The sequence below is a fragment of the Sturnus vulgaris genome, chromosome 7 (assembly GCF_052056855.1).
Source record: "Sturnus vulgaris isolate bStuVul1 chromosome 7, bStuVul1.hap1, whole genome shotgun sequence".
NCBI classification, from domain to species: Eukaryota; Metazoa; Chordata; class Aves; order Passeriformes; family Sturnidae; genus Sturnus; species Sturnus vulgaris.
The window spans coordinates 13,298,712-13,325,409 of NC_142249.1; the positions used below are offsets into that span (position 1 = coordinate 13,298,712).

Sequence of the window (26,698 nt, forward strand, 5' to 3'; positions counted from 1 at the left end):
AATTTAGACCTTAGATGTTATCTAAATAATTTTAAAAGCACATCATGAATTTCTGAAAGCGTTTAAGTGGAAAAGAGGCATGGAATTGCACAGCACAATGTAAGAGCCTTGCAAATCTAGAGAGTGAAGTTCAAAGCTCGTTAGCTTAAAAGCCACATCACAGTTGTTGGCAAGAGTCTTTCCATCTGTGTCTGTGTATATCAAAAAACCACACAATATGCTTTTCTCACAGTTGGAAATCTCCTACTATCTCATTTCTAAAAGTGGCAGGATTAAAATCAAGATTTCTGACAGGTCAAATGAAAGAGTTCCTGGCTGAGGGCACACAACTCCCCACAAATTGTAACCCAAAATATACAGCTTGGCCAGTAAAAGCTCTTGAACAAGCATGACCACTATCACAAACAATCTTGTATTTTTAAATTATAATGTCCCACTGTAACAAATGTGCCTTTAGTTGGAAAGGAATGATCAGGCAAACTGAATTAAGCAGTATTTGATAACACGACTTATTTTTTTGAACAGACATTTGGGTGCTCTTGTCTACTCTGGAATAAAAGGTGACAATTTGCTCCTAACAGGAAAAAAGTGCCTATTGTGCATTTCAAGAATATCATAACCTAGCTACTTATAAACTTCAATAAACAGCAAAATTTATGATCACAGTTACCTGCATTTCATTGAAAGTACTTTTTAGCAAAAACTGAAACAAATATAATCTGGGTTCTTTTCTAGCAAAAATATAGTTCAGGCTTGACTTAGAGTCAGGATAAAAAGACCAAAATGAAAAAGCAACACAAAAAGCCCACAATTAACTGTCTTAAAAAGGAAATCACAGCCAAGATCTCCCTAGCTGCAAACCCATAAATGGACAGTGTTTATTTAGATCAGCTGAACCCTTCCCTCTTCAGGGTAATAACAACACTCTCCTTCCATGGCCAGGTCTGTTCTTGTCCATTTTAAGACATGCTACCCGTTTGTGAATAGAAAATTAAAAGCAGGAGCAGCAGCCCAAGCCTTACCCATGTACGCTGCCCAGTGAAGAGCTCTTCTGTCCTTTTTGTCAAAAGCATTGATGTTTGCCCCCTTGGCTAAGAGCAAATTCACCATCTAGAAGTAACAAGAGCAGGTAAACCAACCCTCCAGATCACACCCTCAAAGGTTTGTAACAAATCAATCTTGCAATAAAGCTGGGATCACAAAATGCTGCATTTGAATGATCATTTCTGATATTCTCTATCAAAAAGATTCCGATTATGTCACCTAGACACAGGCATTACTATCTTTTTCCTTTGGAAAAGAGTGTCCACTGGACGCTTTCCAAAAAGTCCAGTGTTCTAAAGGCCAAACACCATCACCATTTTACAGGAAATACCATTCCTCTTCCTTCTTTTAAAGTACAACTCATCAACTTTCATTGACAGAAGCTTACTGTTCCAGTCTAGGAGTTTTTATTCCATATCTAGATCTTTAGGTGTGGAATGGGAAAATGAAGATCCTTAAACCCGGATCTAAAAACTAGCAAAACCTAGGAGGCAAAAATCTAGGGGCTTTATTTATGTAAGTTTTTTCATATAGTTAAATGATAATACTAGAAAGGTTTGCTTATATAAGTAGGGAAAAACAGAAGCACAATTTCTAGGAAGGCCAATTAGGAAAGCAGAGTGACTGGATCTCGCACAGCTGCATGTTTCTTCAGTATGGAATGAATCCACCAGTTTTCCCTTCTTTCCATTCTGCCACTCTTATTTTCACAAGCAGTCCAGCTCCAAAGAAGCAGAAAGACCCCGGAGCTGCCAGAAGCAGTGGCTCAGCCAGCTCTCCAGGAGTGCATGCACACCCCACTCATACCCTGGCTCTACACAGGGACCTTCCAGCCTGTTACAAGTACACATTGTATTATTGGCTTTTCACAAATATTGAAATGAATGCTGTATGTATAATTTTGGAAAACTTTGCTAAATGAATCTAGTTTCTTTTAGTTCTGCTATTGACAAAGCTTAAAAATAGCAGCGTAATAAACATATTTTTTTGGACTATAACATGGTAATGTAAAAAGCTTTTGTTCATGTAACTAAAATATTAATAAAAATAATAAAAAAATTCTTCACATTCTTAAATTATCCTATCTCGATTAAAAAAAAAAAAGGTGACAAGCACCAGAGCTTCAAGAAAAAGATTTATAAATCTCCGTTATCAGAGAGCACACTAGCAAGAAAAAGCCACAAGTGAAAAAAAAAAATTTAAAAGTAAAAATGTTAATTTACAGGTTGGGGGGGTGACTTTAAATTACGCATAAAGGCCGATAAATACGCAACAAATCAATGCATTTAACAAAGCGTTTTCTAAGTTAAACCGTGCTCTTGGCAAAACGCCAAGCACAAGACCGTTGCCACTTTTTGCTTTATTACCTCTTACTTTTATTAAACTCTTTTCAAAAAATCCACCAAAAAACCCAAACCCCGTTGCGCCAGCAGGCTCAGGCCCAGGGACGCGGGGCCCAGCGCAGGCCCAGGCTCCCAAGCGCGGCAGGGCCGGGGCGCTCACCTCGGTGTGCCCGTTGAGGGCGGCGTGGTGCAGCGCCGTGCGCCCGCCGCGGTCCGACACGTTGACGCTGCTGAGCAGCGGGATCAGCATCTCGGCGCACTTCACCGCCTTGTTGGCCGCCGCCACGTGCAGCGGCGTCTGCCAGTTCTTGTCCCGGGCGTTGACGTCGGCCGAGTGCTTGATGAGCACCTGCACGGCTTCCTGCAACGGCAGCGCGGCCGCAGCCGTCAGCCACGGCTCCCGGGAACGCACAGCCCTGCTCCCGGCACCGCTGGCTGACGAACCATCGGTAACCGTAGCTGAGCTCCCTTGAGCCGTCACTGCCATCCCTGGTGGGCGCAGCCTTGGCCGGCAGCTGCGTGGCAATGGCTCTGTCGGACGGGAAGAAGATCCCGGCAGTTTCCCACAGAAGATGTCCCCACTGCCAGGCCCTCGCCACACCAACCCCACGCACACCGCTACAGGAACCCTTCACAAAATGACAGGATCGTCAAAGTAACGGCAAAGCGCTGCACGTTTTATTTATAAACAGGAAAAAGGAGAAAATTAAGAACGTGTGAAAACAAACTTTTAGCTTTGTAAAAACATGAGAATGCTGGTGTCCCCAGCTTAGCATTAGCATTCCTTTCCTCCCCAAGGCCTCAGCATAGGCCAAGGGTCTTGACTGCAATATCCATTCTGTCAGCCTGAGACCAAACAATATCTTTTAAGGTTAATTTTGTTGGTTAAAAAGTAAATATTTCCCAGTGAGAAAATGTACTGTTGTCTCTTGAGAGTCCCTCTTGCTGGAGAATTCACAATCAGTCCATTTCTGCTTCTACTCATGCATCTGCCATTAAGGAAGTCAAATAAAACCCACAAATCTTTCTCAAAATTACATTTCTTTTCTTCTTCCTTTTTCTCCCCACAAACAAACAAAATACAGAGGAACTACTGGGACACAGTAGCATTCAAGCAGCCTTGTCTGAAAAATACAACTCACATCTGGTATGTGGGAGAGCCCTAGTCCTACATAGTACCTTATTTTTCTTCTGTAAACTGCAAACTTTTCTGTTAAGCCCAGCCAAAATTTTATTAATGACTAACAAATGCATAAAGTATGTTTACATAGTACTTTTATATCTAGAATGGCCCAGGAGAGTGCCTGCAGTCTGCATCAACACTACATACATATTGGGAGTTTTATGTCTTTGTCCTCAACTGATCTTAGCAGTTTCATTTTCCACATCCGTCTCACAAACTGTCCTCTAACAGATTTGTTCAGTGAGTGACACTGCAGCTCTTACAGCACCAATAATGATGTATGACTGCTGATGTCTCAATAGGATTTTGTTTTTTAAATTACAGGCCTACTATTTTGAGAGTCATTTAAATGTAATTCACAGGAGACCTACCCAGCTGGGACATGAAGTCAGCAGGAAAATTCATGCACTCTTCGTGAAAGAGAGAAAAAGTCAACGAGAATTTTTAGAAGTAAATAATAAGGACTGAATACTTGAAGCTAAAAATACTTAGATTTTAAAAGAAAAACATTTACACATGTTTGTTTACATCTGCAGTCTGCTACTCTTTCAGATTTGGGATCAAAAGTTAAAATCCTTATGGAAAAGTTTTAATTATATTGTTTTTGAGAGCATGAGCTTTACACTTTTATGGTAGTTTCTCCATATGCATGCAGTGCCCAGCTATGGTGTAAGCCTCTGCAGTCAGTGTGTCGAGCTACCCCAGGTTATCACAATGAAATCTCTTAACTTTTTCAAACTGTTTAGGGCTGGAAGCTGATACATCCATTAACAATCCTACACAGACACCCTAAGGGTTGCTGATTTGTAAATAAACATTTAAATCCCTAAAGCCCCTGAAAAATCATTAAGACACAAGTAAAGAAGTGTCCATTCTTTTCATCAACATATAAAAGGATTCAAAGAGAGAACTTCTGAATCCTCTGAAATCTTTATGGTAAAAGATTGATAATAAAACTTAAAATTTGTCAGTGATCATTCTAAAAAAAACTGTGCTCACAAGAACTTCCCAAACTACACCAAGTCCTATTGGTCAACTTCTGGTCCACTAATTCATCTTCTTCTGTCACTGGGAACTCTGAATTCACCTACAGCTATCTATTACTATCACCATTAAAGCTGCACATTTGTTCACTTGTGTAAGAAGGTCAAAAAAGCAGCACTGAAAGAGCCTAAAAAATAATAAATTCTGTTTCCAGGTTGTTACCAAAAGTAGCAACTATAGTAAAAATAATGAAGAAAAACTGCCAGGAGAAGAAAGCGGAATATGTTTATGAAATAGACCATGGAAAGGGATGCCTTCCCCTGCTGCCTCCCTAATGCATCTGGGCACTCACTGAGAGGTACCAGAACTGCCAGCACACTTTCTCATTGTGCTTCAGCTGACAAAGAGTTAAAGAATGGACACAAGGCCACAGAAAGACATACATTTTGTGTTAGGACTGTCACTGATGATAAAAATCACGTACTCTGACACATCCAAAACCAGAAACCAAGCACACTGCAATTCCCGCATCAGAAAGACTGTGGCTGTTTTTCAAGGTTTAAGTCTGATCTTTGTTTTCCAACATGGCTTTTTGTATTTTGCCTCATTACAGCATTCATGGTGTATCAGATATTCCTTTCAGAGGGTTTCAGGGGATGCCAGCAGCTGGGAAGCTCAGCCAGCAGCCAAACAATGCCTGAGTTCAGAAGCAAGCCCGGGATTCCTGCCTCCAGGCTTGGCAAGCCCTGGACTGTTACGGAGGTGATTCGAGTCCATCAGGCTCTGGAAGACAGCCACCCTCTGTCTCTTTGACAGCCCCTCCCCTCATCCCCAGCAGCCAATTCCGTCTGCAGTTGGGCTCACTGCAAACCAAGTGTTGGGAGGATAAAAGTAGACAGGGAGGTCCACAATGGAAAGCTAAGAATAATGGTGCAGTTGAAAACAGAGTAATGCCCGAGCTGCATTCCCGGTAGGTATTGCTGCTCCTTTTTAAGATAGCAATGGAAGAGGTACAACATGATGCCAGAAGATTTCTACTTGTCAAGTGGAAGAAATATGGGCAAATCCTCCCTTCTGCACGAATCAAATGCATTAACAGAAAACCTAACGGATGCCTTGAAATGTAATTAACCAAAACAAATTATGTGGTAATGCATGTTGGATCACATCCACATCCACTCCCTTCTGGCACACACACAGCAGGCACACGCCCACAGGGATTTATTCCTCTTTTTTCACCACCTGAAGATGATGTGGGCACCGTAGACCACTGTGGGCTCTCTCCCATGTGAGTCCTGCTCACTGCTCCCTGTGACTTGCTATGGTAATGTAAAGCAGAGTGGAAATCCAGCACATGAAGGCTCAAGGGGCAGCTACAGGTAATTGTAAACACTGGCCTCCAGCTGCTATGTCCTGCAGGAAATGCCTTCCCTCTTTGCATGCCCATGCCACCCACCATGGCTCTCCAAGGTTTGCTTTTCCCCCAGCATGTTGGTTATGTGTAAAAGCAGGCTAATCAAATCTTACTCACTTCACTTCTTGAAGCAACTGCTCGATGGAGAGGAGTCAGCCACATATTGTCCTTGGCATTGACACGAGCGCCTGCAAACGAACAGCAGAGGTTACATGCACGCCTTGGGTGTGACACTGAGAGCCTTGCCCAGCTGTTTCCCAGTGACCAGAGCTGAGTGCATGGTACACTCAGTGCCCCCAGGACTCTCCTAGCACCATGTTCTCCTTGAAAAGGCATCACTAGATGTTACAGATAAAGCAGGATTCGGAAAGAAAGGAACGGGATAGATAGGACTATTATTAGGAATTGCCTTGTTATAGGACACAAAAGAACTAGCCTCAGCAATCATCTCTTGTTTGCAGCTCCATCAGGCAGACCACCAAAAAATAACCATTTCCCTGCTTTGCAGATCCTGCTGGGATCAAGAAAACAGGGCCAGGAAATGCTCAGGTTGGAGAAAAAACTAGGCACTTAGTATATCAGATTCTGTGGGTGTTACTGGGCAAACAGCAGAAGAGCAGGGATGAAGAAGACCACTCATCTGCCTCCTGTGCAGTTCAGTGCTGACAGGTGCTCTGACAAGGGCAGCTGGCCAAGAGGATGGATTTGGGCTGGTTTACCAGAAAAAATGATAAAGGAAGAATATTTGACAACTACAGTGGTTCTGGCTGACTGCAGGCCCAAAATTTTTTTTTTAAAAAGAAAGGTATCCTGTGCATTCGTGTGATCAGAAAGATTTGTTTACAAAAGCTATTCACTGATGTAATACCTCAGGAAGGAAATCTAGTGATAAGGACCAGAGAAACTGATTTTTAAAAGGTCTTAACTTGAAAATATTGTTCCTCACAGGTTTGTAGGTAGCAGTATTGGCCTGAGAAGGGCAGCACATGCAGAAAAAAATGCAGAGAAGCACAGGTGTCACGCACACAGCCTGGGTGAGCCTCTGAACTTCATGAACAAAGGGATGCTAAAGCTTCATTTTGCACCATAACTTAAGTGCATTCAAAAGGCTGTAATTAATAAATCCCACTCTCTGAATCACCAGTACTTTCTGAGAGCTGATTCTCAGGAATATTAAGATGCTTGCCTGTGAATCACAGTGGTTATTGGGAATCGTGTTAGATAATTAGAGAAGAAACAAGTTCTTGCATATTTCCACAAGTCAGGATGCAGTTTTTTGGCTGCAAGAAAAACAAGGCCACTTTCATAACTACTGCAACAATTAGAGGCAATCCTCCAAATTCACCTCAGAACCTGGTACCTGGTGGTACAACCTGCCTTCTGGGAAAACACCCTTTAGAAAAGAGAGTCTCAAAGAGGTTTTTCTCTTTGCAATGCATCAGTTGAATAAGTTTGTGATTTCTGTTTTTCAGGAGCTACACAATTCAGCTGTTTCCTGTTACAGAACCTGCTCTTGTCCATTTACTGAGATATACATCTTCTGAAGAGATGTTTCAAAACATTTCCTCTTGTATTGCCACTTCCTTCACCAAAATTCAGCTTCTAGGTTCCCAGCAGTTGTTTGCAAGCAATGGTTAACAACAATGAAAAAACTTCGCCAGCACTAATACACTTGTTTGGGGACAGAAAATATCTGTCATTTTAAGGATGATCAAGCAGAGGCACTGGGAGAGCAATGCTCATGTTTCCAAGGGTGTCCTCTACACTCCAGGAACTTGGGGGCCCATCCTGTGACAGCCCTGAGGAGAGCTCTTTGAAACCAGAGTAACACAGAAATCCAATTTTAAAGACTAAGTGCTCTAGAACATGCTAATACATCTAAAATGGGCTGTGTACAAATCCCAGAAGCTTAAATTTTCAAGACCATCCCACAACACATTCTCAAAGTCAACCAGAAATTCAATGTCCCTCTCTTCACTCTGGACCAGCTACCTTAACCACGTTTCAGTGCATTTCTACAATATCCATGAATTAATCTGTGTCTATAGGACAAAGAGGGCCGAAAACCACTCAGATTGGTGTAAATTGTGTCATTCATAGCACAGTCTTCCTTGAAAATACAAGTTGCTTTAAAGATTTCACTTAAAATCCTTTCAGATAGCCACAACACCCACCCTTCCTATAAAATATCCACTTTAAAAACGAAACTCTTCAGAGTAAAGCCTTTTCTCAGCCTCACTTTCTCCACCATGCTCTTCCTGAGCCTGACAGAAAGGCTTAGCTGTAGGGATTTGCTTTGAGTCTGAAGTAGACAACATATAATGTTACAGATAAAATCAACAGAAAGGAAACTTTCTGTATTCTACTATTCTTAAATATAGCTGTTTTGAAATCTTTTCTGTTTTTCACTCTCAAAGTTTTCTGCCAGAAGAGGAAATAAATCTGAAACTGCCTCTCTTCTTTTGAGATCTGAAATAAACAACTCGATGCTGGCTTTGAGGAATAAAGTTAACATCTCTCTATCATAACCAAAGTACAGTCATCCAGCACATCTGCCAAACCCACATTCTACATCTCCAATATTAGGGATAGTCAATGGAGGAAGAAAACTGTACTCTTTAGCCTATTAATGTCATTATTTACATGCATCTTTCCAACTTCTCCAGTAAGACACAGCAACAGGCCCACCAAAATGTAAGGCCAGCTTCTTGGCAAGAAGCCAGAGCCTTCTGAAATAGTAAAGCAAGCTAATATTGCCAAGATGGCAGGGGGTAAGGGACTGAGCTCAAACATGATGCTCTCAGGCTCAAAGCCCAGGATGGGCAGAGGCACCAGCACAATGGGAATGCAGCTTGTATTTGCCAAGGCAATTGTTCTTGCACATCCACGACTGTGGGATCATACAGAGACTCCTTCTGTGAGATGGTTACCTTGCTCCTCCTCCTTTCTGACAGAAAGGAGGTGAAGAAGTGCTCAAAGCTCTCTGCTTTCATGTAGACTGGAAAAACAAAACCACACAGCAGCCTTCCCCGGTTTGAACCACATCATTATGGATCAGACCTTGGAGCTGCTGTAAACCTATCTGGTTTAATGGGCCAGGGTGACTCACACCAGCAGAGGCATCTGGCACTCTCTCTCCTGTATCAGTTCCAACCAGACTCCATTTCAGTGGCTACCTAGAAAGCCACTCCTGGTCTGTCTCCAACCACCCGGGCAGAAATTTCATTCATTAGACATTACATTTATTTGTGTCACCACCAGTTTATGGACCACAAATCTCAGAAGGTGTGCATTTAATTTAATTTCTCTCCTGAACACTGTACAGAATGGAATATGTTGATACTCCTAGCTTCTACTCGTGCTGAGAATATTGCTTGACACCAACAGCAAGCGTTTGTGTGCCTTCTCTCTGTGAACACATCATCTCATTTTAAGTCAGACAATGACGTTTTTCTGCTTATGTAACTAAATGTTATGTTCAGATTAATATTTTATGATAGACTTTTACTATCATTATTTGCTCCAGATCATGGATAGATCACAGTTACAAAGAGTTGTTCATAACAAGTCATAAACCTGCTCCTCCAAGCCTCAGAAACCTCCAAATCTGCTCTTGGATACAAGTATTCATACTCATCATGAGTAATAATACTTCAGATATTAAAGAACAATGAATAAGTAGAATATACAATACAAAATTAATTTTGACTCATGCTGAAGTAGTTGGGAAAGAGCCACAGAGTTCCTGCAGACTGAACCCCAGCACAGTCCAGCTGACACAAAGTTCAAATTTTAAAAGCCCACATTTTAAGTTTTTCACACTAACTTGGATATATAAAAACTCCCCAAGATGGATCACCTATACTTCATGCTGTTGATCAGACAAACCCTGTAAGCCATGGATAACATTTTGGCAGTGAGGTGCTGGAATTAAGTGTCCCAGAAGAACTCTAGAAAGCCTTCCTCCCTCATCAGGAATGTTCACTGGGACATTTCTGGATGCTGTTTGGGAAAAATGAGCGAAACTGTTTCACCTTTCTCTTTTTGAGGATATTGCCTGTGCTGTTGCTTGCAAAACTTGAAAAAAAGCATTGCTCCTACAATCTCCTCATACCACAATGGAACAGCAGTTCAACAAACAACACACACTGCAAGAACACATGCACAGATTAAATTTATTAACTTTCTCCCAAGGAAGAAAATCATACTTGCATTTAGCACATTGAAAACCCACCCAAGCATAATCTGTCAGCAGAGCAGTGTTCTTTTCAACCATTCTGCTGCCATCAGGGGTAGAGCAGAAAGATCTGATGTATGATGTACATCCAGCTAGTTACTTTCACTAAAATTAAGCAACCCAAAATTCCCCCAAAACGAACAGAGGAGACACATAGCTACAGCAAGCTGAGTTCTCATTTTCTGCCTTCTCAGGTCTGGCCAGACTGGAGAGCCAAAGAAATATGATTGTGTGGTCTGCATGGACCCATCAACAGCCTGAACTGATTTTGAAATTTGGTGCTTTAAGCAGGAGGCTGCATCAGGTCATCTCTAGAAATACCTTCAAGCCTGAATTATTCTAGGATTCAAGGCTGGAAATTAGAAGGTGCCTTGTAATCAAAGGAGAGTTCTGAAATAACTTAAAAAAAATATGGAATTCATTTGAAGAAGCAGTCTACAAGTTTGTGAAACCAACTGCATAGCAAGGTCGCTTGCGAGGGGTTAGAAGTTTGTACCATAAGGTTCCTTTCAGTCCCACATTCTTAAATCCCCATAAACTACTCTTACAGTTCTCCAGCTTAGAAAAACACTGCCTTTGAAATCTGCAAGCACATCCAGGAGTTTGCCATGAATTATGCTCCCTTCTTGAGAGATGACTGCTATATGCTTTGTTCTGACATATTTTGATCATGTTTTCTGTCACTACAACAGTTGGGAAACAGGTTTTTTATTTCTTTTGTTTAGATACTTCCTACTACACAGTTTCTAATATCTAAATAAACTTCCTGACTCTTAGAAACATGGTTCTAATGTAAATAGCACTTAGAATTCATTTAAGCGAATTTATATTTTTTTTGCTATTATTCCATAATTTTTGCTTAACAAGAATTCTTGGATTGTACTCTAGGATGTGAAGCCACATTTCAAATATGTACTTCAGCAAGTTTCTGAATCACAAATACTGTCAGTTTGAAAGCTTTATAAGTTGTTAAAAGCTAGTTACTTTGCTTATTAATTCTGCTCTGTCACAGGCTGCGTTTTATGATTGTATCACCAAATTTGAATATTTTCTAAGCTTGTAAGAAATGCAACCAGCTCTGTGAAACTCAGAAATAAACAATGCCCAAACCTCATATATGCTTTGCTGGGTATTCCCTTTGCTGGGTATGCTTTAAAATTAGCTGATTTACCAGTTAACAGCAGTAAAGGACTATACCTTACCTGACAAAATGAGAAGCTCAATGATGTCTGCATCTCCCAGGAATGATGCAACGTGAAGAGGAGTTCTCTTCTCAGCATCCTACAAAACCACAGATTGTCCAGTTATAAAACATGCTCAGTAAATGCAGGCATTAGTGTTAAAGAGCAAAGGATTTGTATGTATTTATTCTTCTGTGTGCATTTCTGTTTCAAAGTAGAAATGCAGTCTCAGCCAGTGAAAGAACAAAATTCAAGACCTTAACAATACACTTCCTCCCAATAACCTCTATTTTTTATCACTGATTTCCACCAGACCTTGCAGAGACATTACTTTGATTCTTTACTCTGATATCCTGTTACAAGTATATGAAATCAAAGCTAAAATGAGCAAAGACAGCATCTTTTGGATCTCTTTCAGAAATATTTTCCACTCTTCGGTATCACAGCAACATAATCCAGATGCTTCTGGATATCAGACTTTGTAATACAGTTTGCATCAACAGTACAAAAGGGGAACTCAGGAGAATTATCTGGAACCACACACAAGGTCAAGATACAAACTCCTCTTGGTCTACAAAGGTTCTTGTACACCACAGCCTGGATATCTACAGCAGCCCAAGATGGGCATGTACACCTTGATTGACCCTTAAACAGAAATAAAGTATTACCAGTCAAATCTGTCTTTAAACTTAGAAGAATTGCTAAGATATATATGTGTGTGTATATATATATATATACACATATATATGAGAGATATATATGTGATATATATTAAAAGCTTATCTAATTATATCTATAATATTAATATATATAGTATGTATTTATATATGTTATATATGTATTTATAAAACTTCTGGAGTTATATATATATATATAACTTCTGAAATACATCCAGAGTTTTTTTTTATTTCTGTAATTTTCCAAATTAAGGAGTCCATTTTAAAGATTTGTTTTTTTCATTTCAATTATTGCTTTATTCAGCTGAATCCAGAACATAGGCCTTTAAAAGAAATTGCTAAATATGGGCAACAACAATCACAAGAACTGCTAATACTGCTCATTGTGCTATTTGATCCCGGTTTCCAGTCCTAAATGCATTTTGTTTTGGTTTCTGAACCACAAAAATAAGTTCTAAGAGACCTTATCAATCAAACTTATTGCAATCTACTAGCATTAATATTTTCAACTGGTAACAAATTCAACACTTCCTGCACACAATACCAACAGAGAATCCCTACAATATTTACACTCTGTCCCTGAAAAAGATCTCTGAGAATGTCATGAAAAATATCACTTTCAACATTAAGCTATTTTAGAATATCTTCAAAGTATGCTGTAAATGTGGACAATTGTGTGTAGCAGAACCATTTGTCATGGGAATGTTGAAAATTGTTTTCCAGCACTGAGAAGCACAGAGCCACTGATCACCAGAACAATTTATGTTTAATTTTTGTGTTTGTAGGGTTCTTTGAAACACACATTATGTACGTAGTCTTCAGATTCTGCTGCATTGGGCACACACACAGAACACTCAGAAGACTGGTTACACAAAACCCTGATTGTCACAGGTCAGAGGGGAGGATCTCTTACAGGCTTTCGCTTTCTCACATGGTAGACAAATTAAAAGAATATTAAGCAGTGTCCAGGCAGCAGTGTTCACTCAGGAACCAATATCACAAGTTACTCTCAGATGCTTCATTGCCAACACCACAGAACAGCTCCTACAGGCTACATGAGTGCATGTGAGATCTTCCACAGTCCTCATATTCCCTGACCCAAGGCTACCCGTGGCAAAAAATACACTGAATTATCAACCATGTATATAACAACAGAACCAGTTTGGTAGTTTTTTCTTCATTTGTTGATATTAATGCACAAAGCTTCTTTAGTACAACACAGTACTTGGAATAGCCATTGTACCTGTCAGTGCAACACAGCCAAGTTTGGCAGGAGCAGAGCAGTTTGATGTTGGATGCTAATGATACAAGACCAAGCAATTTTCTGTATCGTGGAAATCAAGGCCACCCAGTGCTTTGTTGATTATAAGCAATTTTCTGTACTAAACTGTAAATCTGATGCAAATTTGATCACTGAGGGAGGAAAGAACATGAAACAGAAGATTTTACTCTTCTGTAACAGCAATAACTAACTCAGTAAGCTTTCTAAGCTTTCAGTTTTTAAAATCAATACGAAGCCCTATCATATTGAGTGTGAATCAAGTTTTCAGAGAAAGTCAAGTTAGCCACAAACTGAATTTAAGCTTTATTTCTCCAAGAGGAAAAAAAAACCACTCAAATTTCTCCATTTATCACAACCAGGCACATATCAGCATTCACTTGCACACAGAGCCCTACAGGCAGCATTTTCAGGAGTCTAGCAGGGAGAAATCCACACACGACACCCACAGCTGAGCATGTGGTTGAGCACTGGAGGAACACCCCTGAGAGCTGTGCACAGCACTGGTACCAAAACAGAGGAACTGAGGCTTTTCTGCCTGTCTGTGCCACCAGAGTCATGGTGTCCCCCCCAGAGCCATGGTCCCCCCCATCCACACCTCCTGGCTCGCCAGCTCAGTGCCCAGCCTGCACCCCAACATTCACTCATTCAGCTCCAGACACCCTTGTCTTGTGCTGCTGGTAACAGGAGCACAAAAGTAAATCAGTAATGATCTAAAGACTACAGGCTATTCACAGACACAGGGATAAAAACTGTGGTTTCAAGGAAAGGCTTGGCAGAACCCCAAACCTCAACATACATTATCAAGGCAAGGAAAGTAAGTGGGGGGAAGAGATGATAACAGGATTACAAAAAGCATTGAGAGAAATAATCAAACCTGCTTCAAGTGCACTTCTCAGAAGAACAAAAGGTCAGCAAGAGACAGTAGATAAGCTATAAACAATGGCTAGAAAATCACGCTAAGATGAGATAAACTCTCTTTCCAGTACCTAAAGGGGGGCTACAAGAGAGCTGGAGAGGGACTTTTCACAAGGGAGTGCAGTGATAGGACAAAGGGAAATGGCTTAAAGCTGAAAGAGGGCAACTTTAGATTAGATACTGAGAATAAATTCTTTACTGTGAAGATGGTGAGGTACTGAGACAGCCTGTCCAGAGAAGTTGTGGATGCCCTGTCCCTGGAAGTGTTCAGGGCCAGGTTGGATGGAGCTTTGAGCAACCTGGTCCAGTAAAAGGTGAAAGGTGTCCCCTCATGGCAGGAGTTTGGAACGAGATGATCTTTAAAGTCACTTCCAACCCCGAGCATTCTATGATTCTATGAAAACTGTATTTGTAGCCTATATTAGCTCACAGAAAAGATGATGCTGCAGGTTAACATTATCTGTACGCTTTTTTTTTAATTTAAAAAATACAGGTAAGAGAAACTAAGAATCTAACAGACAGGCAATCAGGAACAGAAGGACTCAGCAAGAAAAACACTCAACACATGCTTAAACTGTTCAAGTGATCACAGTGGCCCTGATAAGGCCCTCACAGGCCTAAAGTTAGACTAGTCCTTAAGTGCTTTATTGGATCAGAGCCTGGGTTAGATGAAGACTAGCAGAACAGTGAGCTGAATGAATCATATCAGCACATGTAAAATAATCAGGCACATTAAGGAAAGGGCCTATATTTTCTCCTCAACACAGCCTACATATCAAAGCAGAGAATGGATTTGAATTTTGATATTAACTGCAACAGCTCAGATCAGGTTATGCTTAGGACAGAGTTATTTACTATTAAAATGTAAGTGCAACTGCTGCAGAAAATAAATGTATGTATCCTTTCTTTGTCACCAAACTGACTGAGCAGCTAACAGGAATAGTTGGAGTTTACAGAAAGAGTTTAATCCACCACAGAAACTGAAGTTACTGAAGCCTTTGGATTTCCATCACCTTCAAAATGAGCCTGGGTGGCAGAATAAAGCACATGAAGGACTATAACTTCCACTGATCAAGTCTAACCAAAATAATGACAGAAACAAACCTCCTGCTCATTCACTCCATTTACAGTTGTTACATCTGAGAATATCTCGTTTAAATAGCACAACCATCAAACAAATTTTCAGATACAAGTTGACTTCAGAAAAATTAAATATTGGGAACTGTTAGGAGCTGCTGAAGAGGCTAAAAGCATATGAGCACCTACTTCTTGGGCTATTTACAACTCTTCAGAGCCAAAAGCTGATGGTGTACCAAGAAAATCTCTGCTGCTTCAAGGATTTCCTCCTCCTCATACATTCTTTTATTAAAGCCTGTAATTCACAGAGTAAACCAAAATTTTCGACCGTGAGCACCACAGGTGAAGGTGAAAATCAAGTTGTGGAACTTAGGCTTTGTGCTCTTTCTTCTGCATGGTAACAGAAATTCTCATCTGAAAATGCAGATCCTCATTCCAGCACCTCTCATCCCATAGTCTTCAGTTTAGCCTCAGAAATAAAGATTTTTCTGGACTGAGTCTTAAATTGCCAAGTGCTCATGAAGCAGAAGAGGCAAATACTTTGATCTTCTAGAACAAGAAAAATTATCTTCTTCCTCACCCCTCATCTGACAATTGTCTTTTATGTTATGTGACTTTTATGTTAGAAAAGCATAACTTTAAAAATTATTTACTAATTCCAGATTGAGCCCATAGAAACTGTTATCATAAAGAACAGAAATATTTTGATGCTTATGGGTATTTACTGTAAGACTCCAAAGATAGACTTAAACAACTCCTCCATTTTTATAAACACAATATTGACTTTGGATGGGGGGGGTTTAAGGCATGGGAGCACACATCACTCAGGATGGGAAAAGATTTAGAAAATTCAAATATTTCAGGCTGATATTGCTACCTTTGAAAACAAAATGCAGTTATAGTCAAACCCTGCCACAAGACTTTAATGGTCTATACATCCTTAACTGCCTCAAACTGATGAGATGAGACACCAGCACAGATATATATAACATAACAACCATTACTACACTACCACGCTGTTGCAATGCAACCCAGGATATTTCAGACTCTCAGTCTCTCCAGCAGAACCTAATTCACAGTTCAAAAATTTTCTCTATAAAATATTAAAAAAAATTCTAAGCCAAAAAAAATTTAATTAAACAGAAGTCATGCTAGTTACCATGCATTGCGAACATCAGTGTAATTTTATATTCAATTTTGCTACATAATGGAGAATTGTTCATAATTTCCCTAGAAAAAAATTCATCACTTCCCACTTAAATAAACAGCATATTAAACAGCACTGCTAGAGGCTAAATACCCATTTCAGCTATCTCAAACATGCAAAGTCTTTCAGAACACACAACTCTAAATATGTGCCTATTTGTACTCTCAAGCACTCACAGCACCTCCAAAAACATGCTTGGCAATAGTACAGGAATATACAGAACTTGTGTGCATGTGGAAGGACCTGGATGAAGCCTGAATCCTCCTGACCAAGGCAGGCCTGCAAATCTGCCTTTCCAAGCAGGATAATGAGGAAAAAAGTAATGAACTGCACACATACATGTGCCTCCATAATGGCTTCTTTCCTGCCCTCCATATCTCATAATAAAACAGCCCCTAAATCCATGGTCCTGCATGTATGGCCCTGTAACCTCTGCTGCTGCTGCTGCTGCCTGTTCCTCTGCAGACACTCTGCAGCTAGCAATAGGGTTCTATCCAAGAGAAAACACAGCATTAGGAGATAAAAAATAAAAACAGAAAGAATGAAATGACTTTGAAATGAAATGGCAAACAACGCATCAGTTATGGGGAAGAATGCTGGAAGGTTTTTTGACTTTTTTTTTTACTTTGGATATTTTTAAGGGAAGCTCAACTGGAAGACAGAGATGAAAATGGAAATGGAAATTCCACAGGAAGGATTTTGCTTTATAACACTGCACACAACAACTGGATTTTGCTGCACAGCTCAAGTATTATGAATCCCAAAAAAGGGGTAACAGCTGGATCCAGATTAGTCCCTAGATTCTGGGGGTCATTCTCTCCCACTCTTCCCTAAGTAAAAACAGCACCCCAAAATACCCCCATATACACACAGCATGATCAACCTGCTGCTTCTGAATGTACCAAACAGCAAGTGTAGGAGATGTCTACCTGCACCTAATCTGGCAGTCTGGACTGTCCAAGGGACATCACCAATGTCCTGGGAAAACAGGCTGTGTATTCAGTACCCAGGGAAGGGAATTGCTCATTGCCAGCTAAATATAGCAGGGTCCATGCCTTCAGGGGGCACAAGTGTCATCATATGCCCCCAAAGCACAGGTAGGGACTGGAGAGGTCCAAGTGATGATTATGGTGGTAGAATGAACTAAAACCACACTTGTAATCCGAACAGATTTCACGTTGTTGCAAAATAGAAGTCACAATTGGAGCAGTATGCAGAATGTAGCCATTTCCATCAACAAACAAGTCCTTGGCTTGGGAAGTTACTAATTATTTTACCAGACCAAAAAAAAAAAGTAATCTTCTAAACTTCTGATTTCCTCCAAACTCTTTCCCGAGATTAATTGTCTCTTGGGATGTCTGCACATGCATTCCTAATTTTGAGTTGTTTCTCCATACACTTTTTCTTCTGTCTTCCAAATACTTCTCTTGATGGAGATTAACAAAACTCGATTTTTTCAACTTCAGAATTTCCCAAAGCTTGCTGCAAAGCCAGACTTTTACTTCGTATCCCTGTCCTACCTATATTAGAACAATTCCAGTGTTAACACAGCCAACCAAAATGATCAACAAAGGACAAATCTCTGCCAAGCAGTGTCAGTTTCCTCTCAAGTGAGCAACCAAACGCTAACATGGAAGTAATTAAAAACACCCTTAAAATAGAAACAGAAGCATGCAATGCAAATTGCCAGCTCATAGCACAATGAGGGGGAAATCTTTTCATCTTTCTTCGGTGATATTTTTAGGAATTGACACTTCCCTGCAGTCACTATTCAGAACACAACCTTCCGAGTTTGTGTTGACCAGTATTTTTCTAATTACTTCAAAGAACAGCTTTGAGTTTTGCTCCTGCGAGGCAAAGCATTCTTGGGTGGATTTTGAGCATTGTGAGCAGCATTCTGGGCAAAACCATTCAATTACTTTTTCTATTAAGTAATATGGGACTCATCTGCAAGATACGTATTCTTCATCTAATCTTGCACCTGACAGCTGAGAGCATCTCCCTAGCAACCATCACTAACACAACTTGCAGGCAAAGGATAGAAAAACACTGGAAAAACCCACAATAACCTTGTACAGGAAATGCTGTTTCGAAAATCCAGTGTGAAACACAGGAAATTTTGCGACTATGGTGTTCCCCTACCTTGCAGAGGGGGTTTTGTTTGGCTGGGTTTGGTTTTTTGATTTGGTTTATTAAGATCATCAGCAAACACAAGGAAGGAGGAAGCTGACGGGAGATGATTCTTTAAGGAAGCACTTTTAGGAACTTGCAGGAAAACAATCAGGTACTGATAATTATGGGGGAAGTTTAACATCAAGGTCCTGGATCAGATTTAAAACAGTTGCATGTCTTTCCTTCTACTGGACAGCAAACGGGGTGGAGCCCCAGCCAACCAGATCTGTAGGATCACCTCTCCAGCTCCTTTTGGCAGCTCTGAACCAGACAGTTGGACCCCACTACCTGCAAAAGCTGCAGTGCCAAGACCATACCAGACCAACTACAGGAGTTAGCAATGAATAAACTGATGGTTTTACACCAGAGGAAGACATGAAGAAAAGGAAGGTTGATTCAAAAGTCCAGGAAACACCTGGAAATTATCATTCTGCTTCTGCTTTATATTCTCACCACTTTGAGAGGCCACAGATTGTAGTCAGGACTGGCAGGACTTGTTTCTAACAGTCCGGATATAAGTTAAAATCAAAGAGGGGGGAAAAAACCCTCCCCAGTTTTTGCAAAAAGACCAAGTTGACTTGGAGACATTTTTTTCATTGCCAAAGCATTCAACTACTACTTGTTTACAGCTGCTTACCATTCTGGCTGGAATAAGCCAATCTGCAAAACAGTAATTCCTTTGTGGGCAAATTGTGGCCAAGATTCTGCTTCCTTACTCTCACTGCTGAGAATTATAGTGAAGCTTTAGTTCAAGTAGAGTCAAATGCATAACAGCTTCTGATCTGCAAAGACTCTTCATAAAAGGAAACCCCACAGAGAGTAAAAATATGCAATTTTCAGCTGTTTTCATTCATTCTCTCTGTAAGACAAAAACTTATGTCCCTGACTGACCTGCACATTTGGAATAATTACCATACACTTAGAAAATTTAAAGTCATCTGCTAGAGATAATTACATTGACTCCTATGTAGGATACCACCGAAGCCCCAAATCTCTTACTTCCCAATCAATTCCATTCTGTTATGTGTTAATTACTGAGGACACTTTTAATACTGTCATTGCCACAGTCCACAAGCATGGTGCACAACATGCCAAGTCACATACCAAGGCGTTGACATCTTCGGTTTTGTAGATCAACATCCGTATCTCTTCTGGATCACCACTGAAAATGGCCTGGACCAGTGGTGGCTGGAAAAAGAAAACAGAAACAGGAGCATTACAGGTTTGTTTATTTTCTCTTTAAACTGAGAGCATTTTAATCCTGCTAACAGTTGCTAAAGCTGCCCAGAGACATGGTGTGACCCCAGTACCAAATCACCAAGAGTATCTCATCAGTAAGAGCTGTGAGTTTGCTCGAGGATAAACTGAAATCAGCAGCGTGTTTGTACCTATAATGAGTGTGTGTGTGCACAAACAAGGACCCCCATTAGAACGGCAACTTTTGTCTCAACAACACGCAATTAGCCCAGATGTTCTCCCTGGCATGTAAGGGGAAAACTAATTACATCAGATAGGGCTGCATACTTGCTCTTGGCACGGATTAATGGCCATGCAATACACATTTAGAAACAGAACATTACGCAGATAATGAATTTCTGGGCAATCACTAAACAACTTGTATTTTTTTACTGAATAAATACGCAATGAGCGCAGTTAATTTTAATCACCCAAGAAGCGAAATAATTATCTTATTGTCTCAAGCCTGTTATTATGCCATTATGAATCGGAATGCAGAGATAAATAACCAGGCCCACAGGAGAAACAATGTGCCATGCTCGCTGCTCTCCAGAGCGGCAGGGAGGGAGCTCTGAGTGCGCTCACTGCCCAGCACTGAGCCAGAGCTGCTGACTTCACTCCTTCCGACCACCTTGGCAGCAAAGCTCTGAGTGAGCAACCGAGCTGGCTGCACAAAGAAGAGAGCTAAAAGAAGATAAACCGTGCTGCTGGAGACTCGGGAAAAGAAGGGGACAATTCCCAAAGATCCCTATCCCATAAAGCAGGTGAAACGTGCCCCACTTTCACCAGCACCCTCCTGAAGGCAGCGTGTGCCCCACAAGTCTCACTCCTGGGTGCCTCATGACAAAAAGGAGTTTGTGGTGCCATGCAACCACCAGAATCTAAAATAATCCTGTAAAATAGTAGCATGCATGACTACTTAAGCATGTAAAACCATAATGGTTCTTGAGATTCTACAGAATTTAACTGTCTTGTAAACAGGCTATCTCAAAATTCACAAAACAGGCCGAAAGAACAAAGAAAATACCATTTCCTCCCTATCTTTTCTTATTCAAATGTGGAAAACACATTTCTAAGTTAATGGTGTCTATTTTAAGACATACTAATCCCTTATGTCCTTGAGAAACATTCATACTGGAATTTCATTCTTGCCACTCCTCCAAAAGTGAAAAGGACTAAAGCAACATCTTTCATCACAACTGTCTATGTCTTACATATTGTAATGGATGTTTAAAAAGAAAGGGGGAAAATTGCAGTTCACTTGAATAATTTAGCATGCTCCCTTCCCAACCACGTCAGAACAGGCAGAGAATATTCTCCAACAGAGGATGCAAACACCAGCCCCAAGTCTGCTCCCTTCTCTCCTAAAACTAGCAGCTATGAAAATCAGTGAATGTTTATGAAATTATGATGCTCGCGTCAAAATATTTGCATTTCCTGTGCATTTATCATAATATTTAAATAAAATAAAAAAAAAACCAGGAAAGCAGAGAACTCCTCAATTTCAAGCTGAATGGCAACACAATCCAGTAGCCATGAAACAAATACCCCCAGCATCTTTGATTTTTCCCTGAACCCATTTGCAGGTATGCCCGGCACCCAATGAAAAGGATCAGCCAGACTGGTGACATTTAAAGTGAGACCTCAGACAGAGACAAGAGAAAAAAACCTCAGAATTCATATCTATTCGATTAAAAAAAAAAAAAAACAAAAAACCAAAAACAAACAACCAAGTGCAAGTGCTGTTACAGGCAATGATTCTCTTTTGAAAAAGGAGGGAGTAAAGTACTGTGCATTATTACATTAAAAAAAAAAGAAAGTCTACAATAAGACACTTTGACCCTTCTCTCTGCCAGAAATCTGAATCAGATACTTGGTTTCACAGGAAATGTTTGACCTTTCTAATTAGCAGCAGCTACTTAACACAGAAAGCCGACTGAAAATAACATTGTGCTCTTTAGACATGTAACATACAGAAGATCCTCATCTCCATTTTTGTCCTCCAGGCCATGGTCACATCATCCACCTGCAATTTCTTAGATCAAACCCCAGTGTTTATGATGCCTCTGAAGCAGATTAAAACTCCCACCACTGATACACATAACCTTTGCTGACAGGAGACAGTTGCCATATACCCATTTCAAAGGCCTCATCCTTCAGATCTTCTTCTCCTATAAGATTTAATTTTTATAAATTAATTACGATAAAATCTATCTGTGCTAGTTGTAGCAGCAAGAGACAGAGATAATGGAGAATGATCAGAGCCTGCAAACTGGAAAGAGGAGATAAAACCAGTACAGGTTAATAACCATCTTGAGTCACTGCTGTGCAGCCTGCTCCAGCTGGCCATTTTTCTAATTCACTCTGTCATTATTCGACTTTATTTTCAATTTATTAGTTTTGAAATGAGAATGTATTATTGTTGTGGCAATTTTATTACATATTGAGACCCGTTTCTGTGTAAGATGTGCAATCAAGTATAATGACCTGTCCAGGAAATACATGTCAGCACTGTGTTGCAGCATTACTGCTCAGTTTGAGGTCAAAGCTGAGAAGATGCATCCACATCCATCAGCACAATGGAAAAAGTATTGCTCCATTCAGCAGCTGACAGGGATGGAATGGGGCTCGTGCAGTTACATACACATGATGATGATGGATGCCCAATGACCTGAACAGATTACTTTTGGGATCTTCAGTGATAACCATATTCATGCATCAATGACTTCAAACAACTTTTTTTTTTTTTTTTTAATTTTCATTCCTGAAGGATACATTGTGATCCATCCTAATTATATTTTTGGAAATAATTTCTGAAATTTGTGACATCATTAATGGGTTATTTCATTAACAGAAATATTTTACTTTAAAAGTCTTCAAATTCAGAAGTTGTTAAACTCTTATAATAAAGAGGAGAAAAAGCACAAGCACAGAGCAGATTTTATATACCTATTATTAGAATTAAGCAAGGGTGCAGGGTTTTGGAATGATAAACAACTGTTTCATCAGCTTGGCTCTCTGTAGCTTCCAATTTCTTAACGAGAATTTCACTTGGGAGTGTTCACATTTTTTTCTGAAAATAAACTCCAGCAGCTAGCAAATACCTTTCCACGATACTTTTTCTACAGAGTTACTATGACAAGTATGAAACTTACCAAGTTTTATCAGAGGTTTCTTTACATTGTGTTGTAACAAGCATTTTAGTAAAAATAAAATTCTGTCTGCAGACACCTTCCAGTGTTACAACATATTCCTATCTTTATTGAATGCAGGGCAATCATAAGCTGGACTTCAATGCACCAGGTAAAATTCACTTGTTGAACTGAAGGCACAATGATTTTTTCAGCAACAGAATTTAAACCCACATGGAAGGATGTCCTGTGGTTCAGCTGGGTTCCACAGAGCCAACAAGCCATTCCAAGAGAAAAAGTCCAACACTGGGAAATCCTCCTCCATAGATGTCACTATTGCCAAGGAGCATTGGCAAGTCTCTGATTCCAGAGATGAAGCATTTAAGGGGACTGTCTCAAGTACCATTTTAATTACTATGTCCAAAGCACGTGTTGAACCTCCTAGCATTTAGTATTTTTATTGAATAGCTAGTAACTGTGACACATACTGAACATTTCGCCTTGATTTTAGACATCCTGACTCACTAACCAGGACTTATTTAAGCCAGATTTTTGTTTGACAGGAGGTGGAGGCAGATAGGGAAAGGATGATCAACTCCCATGCCCATTTGATCTCACAGACTACCATTTGTTCCTGCAAGTGAAAAGAAGCTATACTGTGATCCTTTATTAGTTCTAATGGCATTAGATCAAGTTCCTGGACTAAACACTTGGATATGTCCATGTAGTCATGTAACTAGCAAGGCAATGCAGCAAGACACACAATCATTTCAAAGTGGTATTGATTCTCACAGTGTTCTGCCAAACACCTCTTTTTATTTTTTTGAATGTACTGCCACTAATCAAGGTTACACGGTTGTCTGCTATGTCACATCACATCCATCTATTTCCTTCCATTGGCTAAAGCAAAAAGGATGCTCCTCTTCCTAATTTTAGTTTAGGACTTTCTCTCTCTGTACATACAGCACACGAATATCTGAAATGCTATTTTAACTTACAAGTGTGTGTTAGTGAACAGCTATTAACTGGATTTCTCTTAATTCTTAGAGTGCATCTCCCTGATGCTTAGTATTTATATGGTTCCATGTCCAGAAATTACTCAATACTGATAATTTTAAACAGGCTTTTTTGTCTATTTCCCTTGCATCAGGGCTTAGCCTTTTTCTGTGTTTTAGGGTAAAAATTGCTGGGTAAATACAAAAAAAGTTTGGTCTTAATTTGTTAATTCAAAGAGTGCAATCCTGTTGTAGGAATTTCTATATACACTTCTGACAGAAAAGTATTTTCACAGAGCTTTGGAGAAGAATGCACTTGGATGGCTGCTAAGAGGTGTTACATAGCAGTTACAGATTTTTACTAAGTGACTCTTAAGGAATACTTGTCCAAGCTACTGAAAAGCCAGTGGACAGAATCAAATCTGTAAATTGAGTGTACTGGTTCCCTGGAAGTACTGTGACAAAGTAACAGCATTGCTAAATGAGCAAATGTACTTAGGATATTTATACTGAGTAGATATAAATACCCTGTATGCTGCACCATTTCAAACACAGCAGAAAAAATTCATTTAATTCTATCCTATTATGTCTTTCCAGTTACTGCAGACTAGCCCAGTGATTTAAGGATTGCACACCAATTTCTGTAAGCAAGGACAGCATGCATGCCTACACATTGCTATTTATTTCAATTTGTTCCGCTGTGTTTGAATGCTCGAGGACCAACAAACTTATATGACACACAGAGGTATTCAAAAAAACACAAGTCAACACTCCCAAAGCTAAAAAAGAACCTCTGTGTGACAGAGGCACTTCCAGCCTGAGAGATCTTCGTGTTGTTTTTAGGCCAGCATTTAAAGGATGCAACTGTGCTCTGACACTTTCCCTGGACCGATGGCTTTCCCACTGCCATGCTGTGTTCTAAGTCGCTTAGAGGGATGTAATGGGCATTTAAGTTTTATTGCAAGAAGTGTTGGGTTTTCCTGTAATGGCCCCCATTTCTATCCATGTTATTTATAACAGCTTCTCCCAAGCCTCAGACTGTGTTCGTCCTTCAGACCATAAAAAGGACTTCACATCAACAGCACAGGGCACACAGGAGCAGTGGAGAACTGATCACTGCTTCATTTGCTGTTATGCTCTCCTGAGAGTAGGTTAAAAATTATATAAATAAACTCCAAATAGAACATATGTTTAGCTTCTAAAGCAACTTTTATCTAACTTTTTAAAGAAAGAAGTGCTGGAGGGGATTGTCTGTATTTGGCTGCACAACACAAGCCCACAGCTAAAAGCCTCTCCCTCCAACGCTTTCATCAAATCATGAACAGCAGCTTCATCAAAACACAAAAAAATGCTCAGTGACCAAACGGAAAATACCCCAGTGCACACCTGTGGCTCCCAGTATGGTCTAACCCTAAGAGACACATACTGAAGGGCACCCAGAACATCAAGAGAGGATGTCTGCAAGGACCATCAGTGTGGTACAAACAATGCTCAGTGTGCTTGGTTCTTTTTCCCCTCTCAGGAAGGCAGAAGCGGTTTCTAAGTAATTGTTAAATGTCTGAATAATTCATGCAATGCAGACATGGTCCAGAGGTAGTTCCACGTAAGCATGCACTTTCCCACAGTGGCTTCCCAAACAAAGACTTGAGCATTCACAGAAATATCTGGTGCAGAATTAGTTGGAATGATTCTAACATGATCAGTAGATATTGCCATTGCTGGTAACATTACAAAAACCTGAGATTAATCGCTGGTGTACATTGCTAACTACATGGCAATCCCTAACAGCTACAGAAACAGCGCATCTCCAACCTGACTCTGCTGCACAGCCAGGCAGGTGGTGCAGACTGCAAAGCCTCGGGGCAGCATGGCCCAGGGGAGGACCTGCACCCCCATCCCTCCAGCCGAATGCCTGGTATCCAGTATTGACTATCTTCAGAGGCTGGAATTACAGCCTAACAAAACACCCTTCTGCATCTTCTGGACGGGAAAAATCACATCCTCAGCTTCAGGTGAACAAGCATATTTTCCAAAACTCCAAGTTCCCTAATGATATACAAATAGTTTTAATGAAGGAGGAAGGGAAAAGCAGGATCACTGGAAAAGGGTTGAAGTAGTAGCAGTAGAGCTGTCTGAAATAAGATTTTCTGATGATAAGTTGACAAACACCTTCCATTAAGGATCTTGTTTTGAACACTGCTTACACTAGATTTGGAAAAGAACACCCTGAATTGCTCAGAGCATAGCTCAACCCTGAAAAGGGAGCAGAGCTGTCACAACACATCCTGCATCACCTGCCTTTAAATTATTTCCCCTGCAATACAGCTAAGCCTTTGCAATAACAAACTGGGCTCGGGATTGGAAATCCAGGCTGTGCTCCCACAGGCTTCTGGCTCTCTGCTCCCACTCAGCAAGGCCCTGATGGCTTTTGCTTGCACCCCACCCACAAAACTCCCTGTCTCCGGCCAGACAGAGAAGACAATAGATCTGATTCTATAATTAAACATAACCACAAATAATCATTTAGTAAGCGATGTGCAAACCAGACTATACTTCACTACGCTTTCCCAGAAGGACACATCTTGTGAAGTAACAAGAATAAACCATCTAAACCCCTGCA

General features: G+C 40.3%; 1 protein-coding gene across 11 annotated transcripts in view; it reads right to left on the reverse strand.

Annotated features, from left to right (window-relative positions):
- The window catches only part of ANKRD44 (ankyrin repeat domain 44), a 130,101-nt gene that overhangs the window by 48,817 nt on the left and 54,586 nt on the right, over positions 1–26,698 (reverse strand). For all 11 annotated transcript variants that reach the window (XM_088167818.1, XM_088167810.1, XM_088167812.1 and 8 more), the window contains exons 2-6: positions 19,821–19,904; positions 11,408–11,486; positions 6,086–6,156; positions 2,548–2,748; positions 1,023–1,110 (exon numbers count right to left, since the gene is read on the reverse strand). In XM_088167818.1, coding sequence (XP_088023944.1) covers positions 1,023–1,110; positions 2,548–2,748; positions 6,086–6,156; positions 11,408–11,486; positions 19,821–19,904 — 523 coding nt within the window. The remainder of the gene's footprint in view (positions 1–1,022; positions 1,111–2,547; positions 2,749–6,085; positions 6,157–11,407; positions 11,487–19,820; positions 19,905–26,698) is intronic.